This window comes from Stylophora pistillata, chromosome 12, assembly GCF_964205215.1.
Source record: "Stylophora pistillata chromosome 12, jaStyPist1.2, whole genome shotgun sequence".
In the NCBI taxonomy this organism is placed as follows: Eukaryota; Metazoa; Cnidaria; class Anthozoa; order Scleractinia; family Pocilloporidae; genus Stylophora; species Stylophora pistillata.
This window is the reverse complement of record NC_142530.1, coordinates 13,386,222-13,398,119: the sequence shown is the minus strand read 5'-3', so window position 1 is coordinate 13,398,119 and position 11,898 is coordinate 13,386,222. Positions and strand designations below refer to the sequence as shown.

The following is an 11,898-nucleotide window of genomic DNA, read 5'->3' as shown; positions in this document are numbered from 1 at the left end:
GATATGCTGTTATTTTGTCTATAGGAGATAAATTATTGACTCAAAACCATAAAAAGCTCTTCTGCTTTTCATTAAGTGATTAAAAAACGTTTTTGTAGCGCGTCAAGTGGTTTTTGCTTAATCGATAGATTAAAAGGGATTCGACAATAATGGCAGACAATCTTCTCGCCAAGTCTGGGTGAGTTAAGTCATTTGATTTCATGTCCATTTGGATCATCAAATGTAGAACTAAGATTTTTTTAAACCGGGTTTAAGCTTATCACAAATTACTTTGAGCGATAATTTAGAATTAAGACACTTATGCGACATTTAGATACAATAACAAAGTGCAAAATGAGATAGATGATTGTCATTCTGCATCGGTTGTATTTTGTAACTGCACATTGTATATTGTATGCATGCCTGCTAGGTTTTGAGCAACCAACTACAAACATAAGAATAACAAATCTCGCTGTGGTTAACGAATTTAGAAAAAGAGAAATGGTCCTCTAGGCATCCAGATCATGCACTGAAAACTTCATGCTCGCTCGTTTGTTTTCGTTTACACAACTATGAAGTAGTAAATTTCAAGTCGCCTAATAAATATGAAAGACGAATTATTCATACTGTCAAGAGAGTGAGGTAAAGAAACTTATTCCCTTGCTCATTAAGGTCATATCTCTTTTAGCAAAGACATGTTAACACGGGTAGAAGTCCGTGACTGAAGAACGTCGATTGCTTAACCTTCCTATTTCGCGCCAAGAACGAAGGCCTCGATCTAGTCTTACGCGGCTTCTCTGCCGTTCGTGTTGTCGAGAACGTCTGGTGCTTAAGCTCTCTAATATCTTCTTCACGTGCGTACTGCATTTAACAAGTCAACCTTGAGAGAGAGGAGGGGGAGGATGGCGATAGGAGGGTAAAAGATATGGCTTTTATCATCAAAACCTGTTTACTCTAGCGATGTGGAAGATCAAATTGTTCAAAAGAAAACACAAGTACTAGAAGTATTACAAATTATTTAATACCAGGAATTTCAATCACTGAACCCTTAAAAACGCTTACAAGTAATTGCTTCAGTTTTTCAATTTATCTCCTCACTCTTCCTCGTCATCATCGTCAACAACAACCCGCCTGGCTTTTTTGTAAGAATTCAGTGGTAAGTTAAATTTCTCGTCCTCATCATCACTAGTTTCATCACCGTTATCATCTCTTGCTCTTTTCTTACCAGCCTCAGTACGTCTAACCTCGCTGTGGTTGCCACTAACATCCTCTGTATTAGACAAATTTCTGCTGTATTCTAAATCACCATTCTCACTATCCGACGCAGTAACATTCCCGTTAGTAGCCTTATTTTCCTTATCATCTTCATTCTCGTTAGACTCGCCCTGTCCATTGTGAAGGCTTCTTCCCAATTCAGTATCATCTTCATCACTATCATCCAATGCTCTTACTCGCCGTTTACCTCGTTTGGAAGATTCTTTCCTGTTAACACTATTTTGTGCCCCTGAGGGTGGGGGAGATCGGGGTTCTTTATCACCCGTGTTCTTTAATTCACCTGGATCCTCATCACTGCAAAGAACAAAAACAACACTTATTTACCAAGTGATGCAAGCTTTCTTACTTTTGTTTTACTGCTCTCTGTGATAAAAAACAAACTCTGATTAGATACAACACATAAGAACGTTTCAAGCCTTTCTGGTGCAATCCCGTCTCCAGTGTCCTTTCTCCTTGACTAACCATCCGGGAAGAAAACGGGTAATGCGTTCATGTTAGGTCCATATCACGTCCCAATAACTAATATCCATTAATACTAAGTATGATAACCTTCAAGTGTGTTGCACGATATGTCCTACCTATCCTTGTTCTACCAGTTACCCTCATCTTCTTTAAGTTACCCTTGTTCTACCTCATTAACCCTCATCTACCCTAAGTTACCCGTGTTATACCACATTAACTCTCATCTACCCTAAGTTACCACATTCACCCCCATCTACCCTTGGTTAGCCATGTTACACCGCGTTTACTCCCATCTACCCTAAGTTACCCATTCTCTACCACGTTTACCCCCATCTACCCTTGGTTAGCCATGTTCTACCACATTTACCCCCATCTACCCTTGGTTAGCCATGTTCTGCCACGTTAGCCCTCATCTACCCTAGGTAACTCATGTTCTACCACATTCATCCTCATCTACCCTAGGTTACCCATGTTCTATCACGTTCACCCCCATCTACCCTAGGTTAGCCACGTTACACCTCGTTTACCCCCATCTACCCTAAGTTACCCATGTTCTACCACGTTCACCCCCATCAACCCTAGGTTAGGCACGTTAAAGGTGAAGGTAAAGGTCTCTATTTCTTTAAACAACATACGTGTTTAGTTACAATTTTAAGGTTGAAATCAGACAGGCGCCTCTGGCAGCCGTGTTTAGTCCGTAGCGATTTCACCTACCCACCCAACCCACCCCAGGGAGGACATCTATCATACAGTAATCTCGTATGTGGGAAATTAACGTCTCCTACCCCAACCCTGCAGGAGACGGGACCTCCATTTATTCGTCCCTATCCGACAAGACTAGAATATCTAACCATTTCTTGGTGTTAAAGAAAGGAAGCATATTCTTCTCAATTAATTTTAAGACCCTGAGTGTTGGTCCGGCCGGTATTGAACTCTCGACCTCCCGCACAGCAGTCCGGCGCTCTCCCAATTGAGCTAACCAGACGGCGGTTACAGTTACATGGAAAAATCGACCCGCGACAGTTTGCGCGTAGAGGCCACTCGACAACAGATGCTCTTCTATTCATGTTACAAGCTATTTACGAGGCAGTAGATTGTACTGATCTAGGAGCTCGGGTCTTCTTCGCTGACTTCTCGAAAGGCTTTGATTTAATTGACCACAACATCTTAATGACTGAGTTGCGAAAACTAGAGGTTGATCCAGCGCTCATCAGTTGGATCGAGGCGTTCCTAACCGACAGACAGCAAGCTGTAAGAATAGGTACAACACTATCAGAATGGAAATTCCTCAAGGGAGGTGTGCCGCAGGGAACTAAATTAGGAATGATACTTTTCACAATAATGACAAATAATCTTTTAGCTGATTGGCACCTGAGAGTTAAGTTTGTGGATGACACGTCTGCCATAGAAATACTACCCAGGAACTCTATCAGTCTGCTCAATACGATCGTTTCTAACATTCACGAATTCTCCATAGACCATAACATGAGACTAAACCCTACTAAATATAAAGAGATGTTAATTAACTTTATGTCGTATCCTAATTTTACTCTCAGACCATTAGTTATTGGTAATAACACTATAGAACGCTTATCGACTTACAAGATTCTAGGAGTATTCATCGATAGCGACCTTAGGTGGAATAGTCACGTTAACTACATATATAAAAAAGCTTGCAAGAAGCTCTACTCTCGACGTATTCTACGTCGAGCCGGCTTTGACCAAGGTAGCATGTTAAAGTCTATACAAGCGCTGTTAGATCTGTTATGGAGTACGCCGTACCAGTATGGCAATCCATTCCAGGTTATCTGTCTGACAAAATTGAATCCATACAGAAAAGGGCGCTTAAGATAATTTTCCCATGTGCCGATAGTTAGCCAGAAGCCCTCGAGTTAGCACGGGTGGAGACCCTTGCGTATAGAGGAGATAAGATATGTAAAGAGTATATGTGCAAAATGAAGGACTTAAACCACCCTCTCCATCCTCTTCTACCAATATGCTTAGACGATACCTGTCCCTATAACCTCGGGCACAAATCAGACCAGTTGTATCTTTACAGAAACGTTACTACCTGTAGAACGAAGCGCACCGAAGACTTTTTAACTTTTAAGTATTTTTAACAAATGTGATGTATGTTGCGTGTAGTGTGTATAACTTGTACTTAATGTATACAGAAATGTATATGTTCGTTCTTATTAAGTTTTCATTGTATCATAACTCGTTAATTCAGTAAGTTACTGCAAAAGAGTTTAATAAACTACGATTATTATTATTATTATTATTAATTATTATTATTATATCTACCCCAAGGTTAGCCATGTTCTACCACGTTAATCCTCATCTACCCTAGGTAACCCATGTTCTACCACATTCACCCCCATCCACCCTAAGTTAGCCGTGTTACACCTCGTTTACCCCCATCTACCCTAGGTTAGCCATGTTCTACCTCGGTTACCCCCATCTACCTTAAGTTACCCTTGTTCTACCCCGTTTACCCCCATCTACCCTCGGGTAGATAGGGGTACCCCAAAAGTGATTAAAGTGCCAACTTTGAATTAGCTAATATGACTTACGATTAACACATACCTATCACTGTCATGGCCTGTGTTATCATCTGGTGCCACATCATTCATAGCCTTTCTCCATTCTTTCCCGCCTCGTCGCCTGTTTTCCAGTCCAGTCCGATTGCGTTCTTTTCTTTTCCGCCTTGACGCCGATCCGTTGTTTTTCCGTGCGGCGGCAGCAAGGGCAGCTAAAGCTTTTTTACGTGACTTACTCTTACTAACGGCTGATGGTGTCACCGGATCTTCATTGACGGCTTAAAATGGTGTACAATACCAAAAAAAGAAGTCATTCAGCAAAGAAATGTGATGGAAAGTTAAAATAAACTATCTTAGAGGATGAAAAAAAAAAGGACACATGAGTTGTATGTTTTAAATAAAGAGCAACATTTTGATTGAAATGAAAGTTTGATAAAGTAAACGATTTACAGCACACCCTAACAAAATAGAAAATATCGTAGGCAGAGAACAATTGTTTAATTGCTCTACAAGATTGCATGCTAGAGCTGGTTTTAATGGAGTGTTGAAGTTATCCTAACGACCAATCAGAGCAAGGTTTACATTAATTTATCATCACCCAATGACGAACGACCAAATCGCGAATGTTTGGAGTTTGCCTCTGATTGTTCGAGACTATAGTGCATTTTTTCTGGACCAATCACAGAGCAATGTTAAGTAAAATCAAAGCAATCCGGATTACTTTCAACAATTTAATGAAAATTGCCCTATATTGGGGGAACGATCATAAGGAAAGATAGCTAAACAAAACTTCTACCGAAGCAGCATTCTCCAAGGGTATGATGTAATGCATGACCTAATGACTTCCGATCTGGTCAAAGACTGGCTCTGATATAATGACAACCAGACAAGAGTCTCATGGGCAAAGATATTTAAAGCAAGGAATGGATATTCGTACCTTCTTCGTCATCCCCAGTATCAGTCCCTTCAAGGTCCTTAGCTGCCATTCGAAGCCGTTCTGAGTTAAGGCTTATTGGAATTCTCCAGAATGTTTCCTGAAAAACGAAACAAGAAAACAATTGAACGAGAAACAAGCGCTTGTGTACTGAACGGTTGGGTTTGTGGTGCGAGAAAATGTTTGTGCTATGAAGCCAAGATCCAAATCAGTCATCAGTTATACGATGTCACAGCCCTATGATGACACTAGGCTGACCTGTTCACTGGCTGGAGGTTTCAGTCCAACTTTCTTAAGTGCTTGTCTGAAGAGCTTGTTACCCAGGGCCTCCTCGTTTTCTTCTGTGATCGTCACTAAGGGAAGTGGTTGCCATTTTTCCTTATCTGTGAAAATTAGCGAAATTTACAAATGGACTAACATTTGTGGATGGTGTTACCATAACAAAACACAAACTATTTGGGCGTTATAGAGAAGTGGCTGTTAGTGGAGGTTTTATTTTTTATTCTTTTTTTTTCCAAATTTAGCGGGAATTAATCTTAGGCTCGACTCCAAGTAGTTAGGCTTCTCTCAGAGACAAAAGCGGTTTGGAGATGGGGATGCGAAAGAAGCTGCTCATAGCTTTCTCAGTTGGTGAATTTCAAGTGGGCTGCACAAATGAAATCACTGTTTTCTGACAGAATGCTAACAAGTTGTCCAAACAAAGACACAACTGACCAAATGCAATCATAGTGAACTTTTTATGTCAGCAAACAGATGGAATGTCCTTAATCTTGCACATCACTGCTCAGTAAATGTTTACGTGGTAAAGTGTTGAAAAGAGGTCCTAAACATTAACCTGTGCTTTCTCTATCATCTGCTGTCCTGAGAAGTTTGGATTGAATCCACTCTAACTGCTCCTTCAACCCTTAAAAATATAAATTTCTTATCAAAATGGAGAACACAAGAGAACATTGAAATTAGTTCCAGCATTGGCTTTCTCTCGATCTATGGAATTCATCTTTGCATCTTTGAAGTATGCATACCTGCGTTTGTCAGCTTGTTAATGATGTTATTCAGGGATCCTTCGCTGATATCAGCCTCTTTTTCATCATCACCATCAGTTGTTGATTCTTCTTCAGAAAAAGACGGATGATCAAAACCCTCTTCGATGGCATCACCACCTAAAAAACCAAAAAGGCCATTATTTATAGTTAACAATGCAGATAGCCATATCAAAATCACGCTTACGTACACAGAACTATCATGACTTTTTTTTCTCAGAGAATGCACCGAATTAGCATTGATCTAATCCACCAGTCAAAACAAAGCGTCCAAAACAAGATTTGAAAACTATTTTGTAAAACGGAAAAGCTGAAAAAAATCGAGGCCTAGATACTTTTCTCGTTTTTTCTTCTTTTTGTTCGGGCCATGATGTGTTTAAAACTGTACGTAGCAGTTTCCAAAAGTTTATCCGGTATTTCAATCTACCTTCACTTTCGCCGCCTTCATCGTCGTCATCCTAAAAAAAAAATAACTGATGAGCTGTTACGTTTATCAAATAAGTATAAAAGTAGGTAGCAAAAGTGATGCTTTTGAACGCAATTTCCATCTTCTCGCTAGGTAAGAGGGTGTAAAAACAAAGTTTGCCTTTATTTGAAGGGCATCGACAAAAATACTCCGTATAAGTCAAAATGTTCTTTTGAAATTTTGGTAAAAAAGTTTTGAAATGCAATGTTTTGTAATTTTTGATACTGTCAATTCAAGGGACGCTGAAACGCATAAATGAAAATAATTAGAAATAGATTTTAAATCGGGACCGATTTAGTTTTTGTAGCTAAAAAAAACAACACTACGCTGCGTTAGGTCAGTACCGTGCGTGAGAGGATCGATGCCGTCACGTGAAAAAATTGGGAACAGCACAAATTTCAAGCAATTATTAATGATAGCATTCCATCCTTTTTCAAAGAGCAAGCAATGTAATTTATCGACGATACTAGCCCGATAAAGTCGAGTGCACGGAACATTGTCTCAAGAATGGAGTACTTCGAAACATAATAATAATAAAGTCTTTATTAAGCACTCTAAACAACAAACGTGTTTAGTTACAATGATATGAACTCAGCAAGTATAACACTAATTAACTAACTAAATTACTAACTGACTAACAAATAAGAGAACAAACATCTATTAACAAAAGTCCTCTTGAAACGTTCAGTTCTGACAAGCGGGAGAATATAATTATGGCGCCTCTTACGTAGCGTAACCACTGGTCGCTCTGGTGGCAAAAGGTCATCTAAAGTTGTTGTAAAATCGCTGTCGGTGATCTTGGCCCACAACTTCTTATCTTTTAGAATAATAATATTTTCAATGGAAAAAAGCTCTTTACAGTAACCAAGCTTAAAAGCTCTCTTGAACAGCCTGTCTATGCGACTCAGATACTTATGATAATACGCGAAGCCCCATACTTCTACAGCATATGTAAATATAGGTAGAATAAGACTGATAAAAAGAAGATGACATAATTACCACTAAAAATCCGTCATTCTTTTGGTTCTTCCTTTTATTTCCCTTCGTCCTCTTCTTACGAAGCATCTTTCGGTCTTCGACGAGTCCCAAGTTCACCAGCTGGTTTATAACCTATAGATGATAAATATACAGTCACTAAGGATTTGTCTGTTTCTTTAAATGAATGTTTGTAATTCAATATTTAACACTATAATACAATTAGAGACCGCCACAGATAAATGAAGACCAGGAAAAATCTACCAAGGGACTTGATTCAGTAACTTGATTCAGTAACTGACCTGATCAAGCAGTCACAGGGTCATGTCGGGAATTTTAACTATGGCCGTTAGAAACAGCACCAGCCATATAAGCTCCAGTCAGATTTTTTTGCCTTACGCTTTACATTTCTCTCTAAAATTTAACTTGCAATAATTCCCATCTGAAGAAAAACATGTGATCCAATGCTCAGCATATGTCGCTGTATTAAAGAGAGTTTGTTTACTAAAGACGTGAAAATGTGGTGTGAACATCGATGACATGCTCGCCTGCAGAATCGTACGCCACTTTCTTGTTCTCGTCTCATTTACTGATAGTCTCCCTCGCAGCCGTTTTTTTTTGGATGTCACGCAACGCTCCCCCTTTTGGGGGAGCGTTGCGTGACATCCAACAACAAAAAAAAAAGGCTGCAAGGGAGACTAATTTACTGATGGCAAGTGATCTATTTCCTGACACACACACGCGCGCACGCGCACACGCACACGCACACGCACACGCACACGCACACACACACACACACACACGGCACGCAGAATGAAGTTGGGTGAATTTGCCAAACATCAATTACAACGTTACTCTATCTGTTTAACAACACTAGACAAAGTAGATGACGTGTTGATGTGTACCTGACGTCTGGTCCGTGAGCCATTCAGCATATGCTCCATCATCTTCTCAACAATATCTGACAAAACCAATCACAGCTGCTTAATAGGATTTCTTTTGGCGTTTTTAAAACCATCTAATACTTTAGTTTAAGTTCCAGATCACAAAAATGTTTAGAGGGTTCTCAAGGAAGCCCTGTCACCGCCATCAGTACAAACTGAGGATGAATAAAAACAAATCCAAAATGAAGAGTTCATTGGCCCTTGGGATTGGATTCGAATGAAACATAAAATACATTATACGAGAAAGTGCGCCCTAAAGAAAATAAGAAAAAAAAAAACAAAACAAACAAAAAACGAAAACAACAACAACAACAACAAAAACCATCCTTCCTCCTAAACGCAACGATAATAAATCAGAGCAGTTGGATGCAAACCATCCGAACAGCCACCCAGGAAACGAAATAGAGAATCTTTTGGAAGAGGAACAGAGAATTTGTTGTTATCCAAGAACTCTTGAGATACGTTTCCAGTCATGGCTTTGTATTCCACCAGGCATTACTGTTTCCTTGGACAAAACTAACATATTACCTTCTTGTTCTACTGAATTCTTATACTCCTCATACAGAGCTCGTAGCTGTTCAATTTCTTTCTCAGGCCACACTCCTTTCTTGGGTGGTTTTCTGAAGAAATAACATACGTCATACGTGTCCTAAGACCAGTTATAATTTAAACGTAAAATGCTGCTTCTACTATCACGCACAGACACGAAGAATCACTGAAATCCCTGCCTTGAAATACTGGCACAAAAAGCTCCAACATACTTGGTCAATTCCTTTCTGCTTGCGACCAGTTTCATTGCAACAAGCTTGTTCATGATCTGCAACCCAGAACAAGTAATGGTTAGCAGTGTTATGAACCAATAGAAGAAGAAAAAAAAAAAAAAAATAATATATATATATATAAGGTGTGACTTGATTTTCGAAGAACAGTGCTCAATACATAGAAGTAGAGCGAAGTATATATTGTGGGAGGAAAAAGACAAGTAAACTACAAGTTTACAAACTACAAGCACTCTGGCATGGCTTAGACGATACCACAAATGTGGGATCGTTTGGGGAGGACCACACTGGTTCTTCCCCATCCTAGCATCGGCACTGCACTGATGAGGCCCAGAAGGCCGAAACAGTACTGTCTGCAGTTAGTTATATATATATATTGAAAAAGTCACAAGACTTGAAGAATATTGGTGGGTTGATGTAAAAATCTAGTTTTTAGAGACAAATTCTTTCAACCTAAAATTTTAAAAGCATATTGAATACTTCCTCAGGTTTCTGTCACTTTCTGTCAACATCACTGACAAGGGATCATGTTAAAGGCAGACATCTTAAAATCAGATGCTGGTATCAAGTTGAAATGTTTTTAAACAACCAGAGATCAGTTGATCACCTGTCGCTTGCTCTTGGTATCACTAGACATCTTCTCCAAGATGGTGTCTACAAGATCTATTCAAATCACACCATGATTACTCAATACAAACAATAAAATTCTACACGATCTAACTACTTAGCAGATAGATGGTCTGTTCAGTCCACATCTACATGTAGTAGGAACAATATAGTGGCACACAAGTTGCAGTTAAGTGTGTCAATAATGTTCTTTACAAATGTTTACGTCCTATAGACTTTTTAATGAATGAATGCACAGAAACACAGATTATAACTGTTTGATGAAAATTGTTGTTTAAGGTGATGTCATTTATGTATCTATCCTCCAATCAAAATACCTGAATAAGTCAGCTCATTACACGATGAGGGACAGATATCAAAACAATAACTAACAATTATTCCATGAGCGCACGTTGGATATGAAATGATAGATAGCCAACGAGGCGCATAGCGCCGAGTTGGCTATAATCATCTCATATCCAACAAGCGCGAGTGGAATAATTGTTTTATTAAAAACGTTAAATGAAATTATTAAATTTTATTAAATTTTTAGCTCCCTTTTAATTTTAAGCTGACACGTACGCTTGCCATATTTGTAGATTATGGTATACTGGCTGATATACCATAATGGCTAAGCCAATAAAAAGTCTTGAATTGCATTATCCAATGATCTAGTTTTTAATAATAAAGAATATTACATACCATCTGAGGCTTTGTGTTCCTCATACAGTTCACGTAGCTCTTCTTCCTCCTCAAATGTCCACACTGAGGAACTTTGACTGGCATTTCTAGCAAATGACTAAATTTCTTAGTTTGAATGTCTCTACACAGATAGGTATGGAATATACCTTACCAAAAAGATAATCATTTTGCTCTCACATGACCATGAAAAAGCCTTTACAATGAGTATACATTTCAGTTTAAAATTGTGAGCATATTGTAAAAAAGAAAAACAAAATAAAACTGAAAAAAGGTTTCTGTCTCATTTGAGTATTATATCAATGTGATGCAAATAGGGGGAGTGTTTAAATATTCCAAGGGAAAGTAACTGCATTATTCTATTTTGACCATACCTACAATACTTAAAACATGATTTAAAGTACCAATATTGTAAACATATTTCTATGAATCATTTTACCTCAGAGCTAAACTTCCATAGCCTTCCACTACCTCATAACAGTCTCCAGAACTCTTCCACAACACAAGCTCAGCTAGTAGCACTGGATTCTTGGGTAACAAGTCAAAAAACTTGGAAACAATGTACCGAGAAAACGTAACCATTTCCTGCAAGTAACAATGGCACAGGAATAAGTATTCTGCTTTTGAAAGACAGTTTTAAAAAAAGCCTTGGACTTGTAGTGATGACATATTTTCCACCTATGCTACCATCATTTGTTTTTGTTGATGAGCTACATGCAATTTACTAGTCTTTTAAGTTACCTAGTGTGACAAAGCATTGGTAGTTCAGTTTCCTTCTATGTCTGTATTTGTATGATGGCTTGTAGTAGTGTTTGTATGATGGCTAGTAGTAGTAGTAGTAGTGTTTGTATGATGGCTAGTAGTAGTGTTTGTATGATGGCTAGTAGTAGTGTTTGTATGATGGCTAGTAGTAGTAGTAGTGTTTGTATGATGGCTAGTAGTAGTAGTAGTAGTGTTTGTATGATGGCTAGTAGTAGTAGTAGTGTTTGTATGATGGCTAGTAGTAGTAGTAGTAGTGTTTGTATGATGGCTAGTAGTAGTAGTAGTGTTTGTATGATGGCTAGTAGTAGTAGCAGCAGCAGCAGCAGCAGCAGCAGCAGCAGCAGCAGCAGCAGCAGCAGCAGCAGCAGCAGCAGCAGCAGTAGTAGTAGTAGTAGTAGTAGTAGTAGTAGTAGTAGTAGTGACTTTATTTCACGAGG

General features: G+C 38.8%; 1 protein-coding gene across 1 annotated transcript in view; it reads right to left on the bottom strand.

Annotated features, from left to right (window-relative positions):
• Window positions 1–978: 978 nt before the first annotated feature.
• The window catches only part of LOC111328390 (protein timeless homolog), a 61,606-nt gene continuing 50,686 nt past the window's right edge, over window positions 979–11,898 (bottom strand). Inside the window, exons 29-42 of the mRNA XM_088742102.1 lie at window positions 11,139–11,284; window positions 10,703–10,788; window positions 10,002–10,057; window positions 9,377–9,432; window positions 9,144–9,235; window positions 8,577–8,632; window positions 7,696–7,806; window positions 6,658–6,688; window positions 6,213–6,350; window positions 6,026–6,094; window positions 5,449–5,573; window positions 5,194–5,290; window positions 4,303–4,534; window positions 979–1,548 (exon numbers count right to left, since the gene is read on the bottom strand). Coding sequence (XP_088598228.1) covers window positions 1,074–1,548; window positions 4,303–4,534; window positions 5,194–5,290; window positions 5,449–5,573; window positions 6,026–6,094; window positions 6,213–6,350; window positions 6,658–6,688; window positions 7,696–7,806; window positions 8,577–8,632; window positions 9,144–9,235; window positions 9,377–9,432; window positions 10,002–10,057; window positions 10,703–10,788; window positions 11,139–11,284 — 1,770 coding nt within the window. The 3' untranslated portion in view covers window positions 979–1,073. The remainder of the gene's footprint in view (window positions 1,549–4,302; window positions 4,535–5,193; window positions 5,291–5,448; window positions 5,574–6,025; window positions 6,095–6,212; window positions 6,351–6,657; window positions 6,689–7,695; window positions 7,807–8,576; window positions 8,633–9,143; window positions 9,236–9,376; window positions 9,433–10,001; window positions 10,058–10,702; window positions 10,789–11,138; window positions 11,285–11,898) is intronic.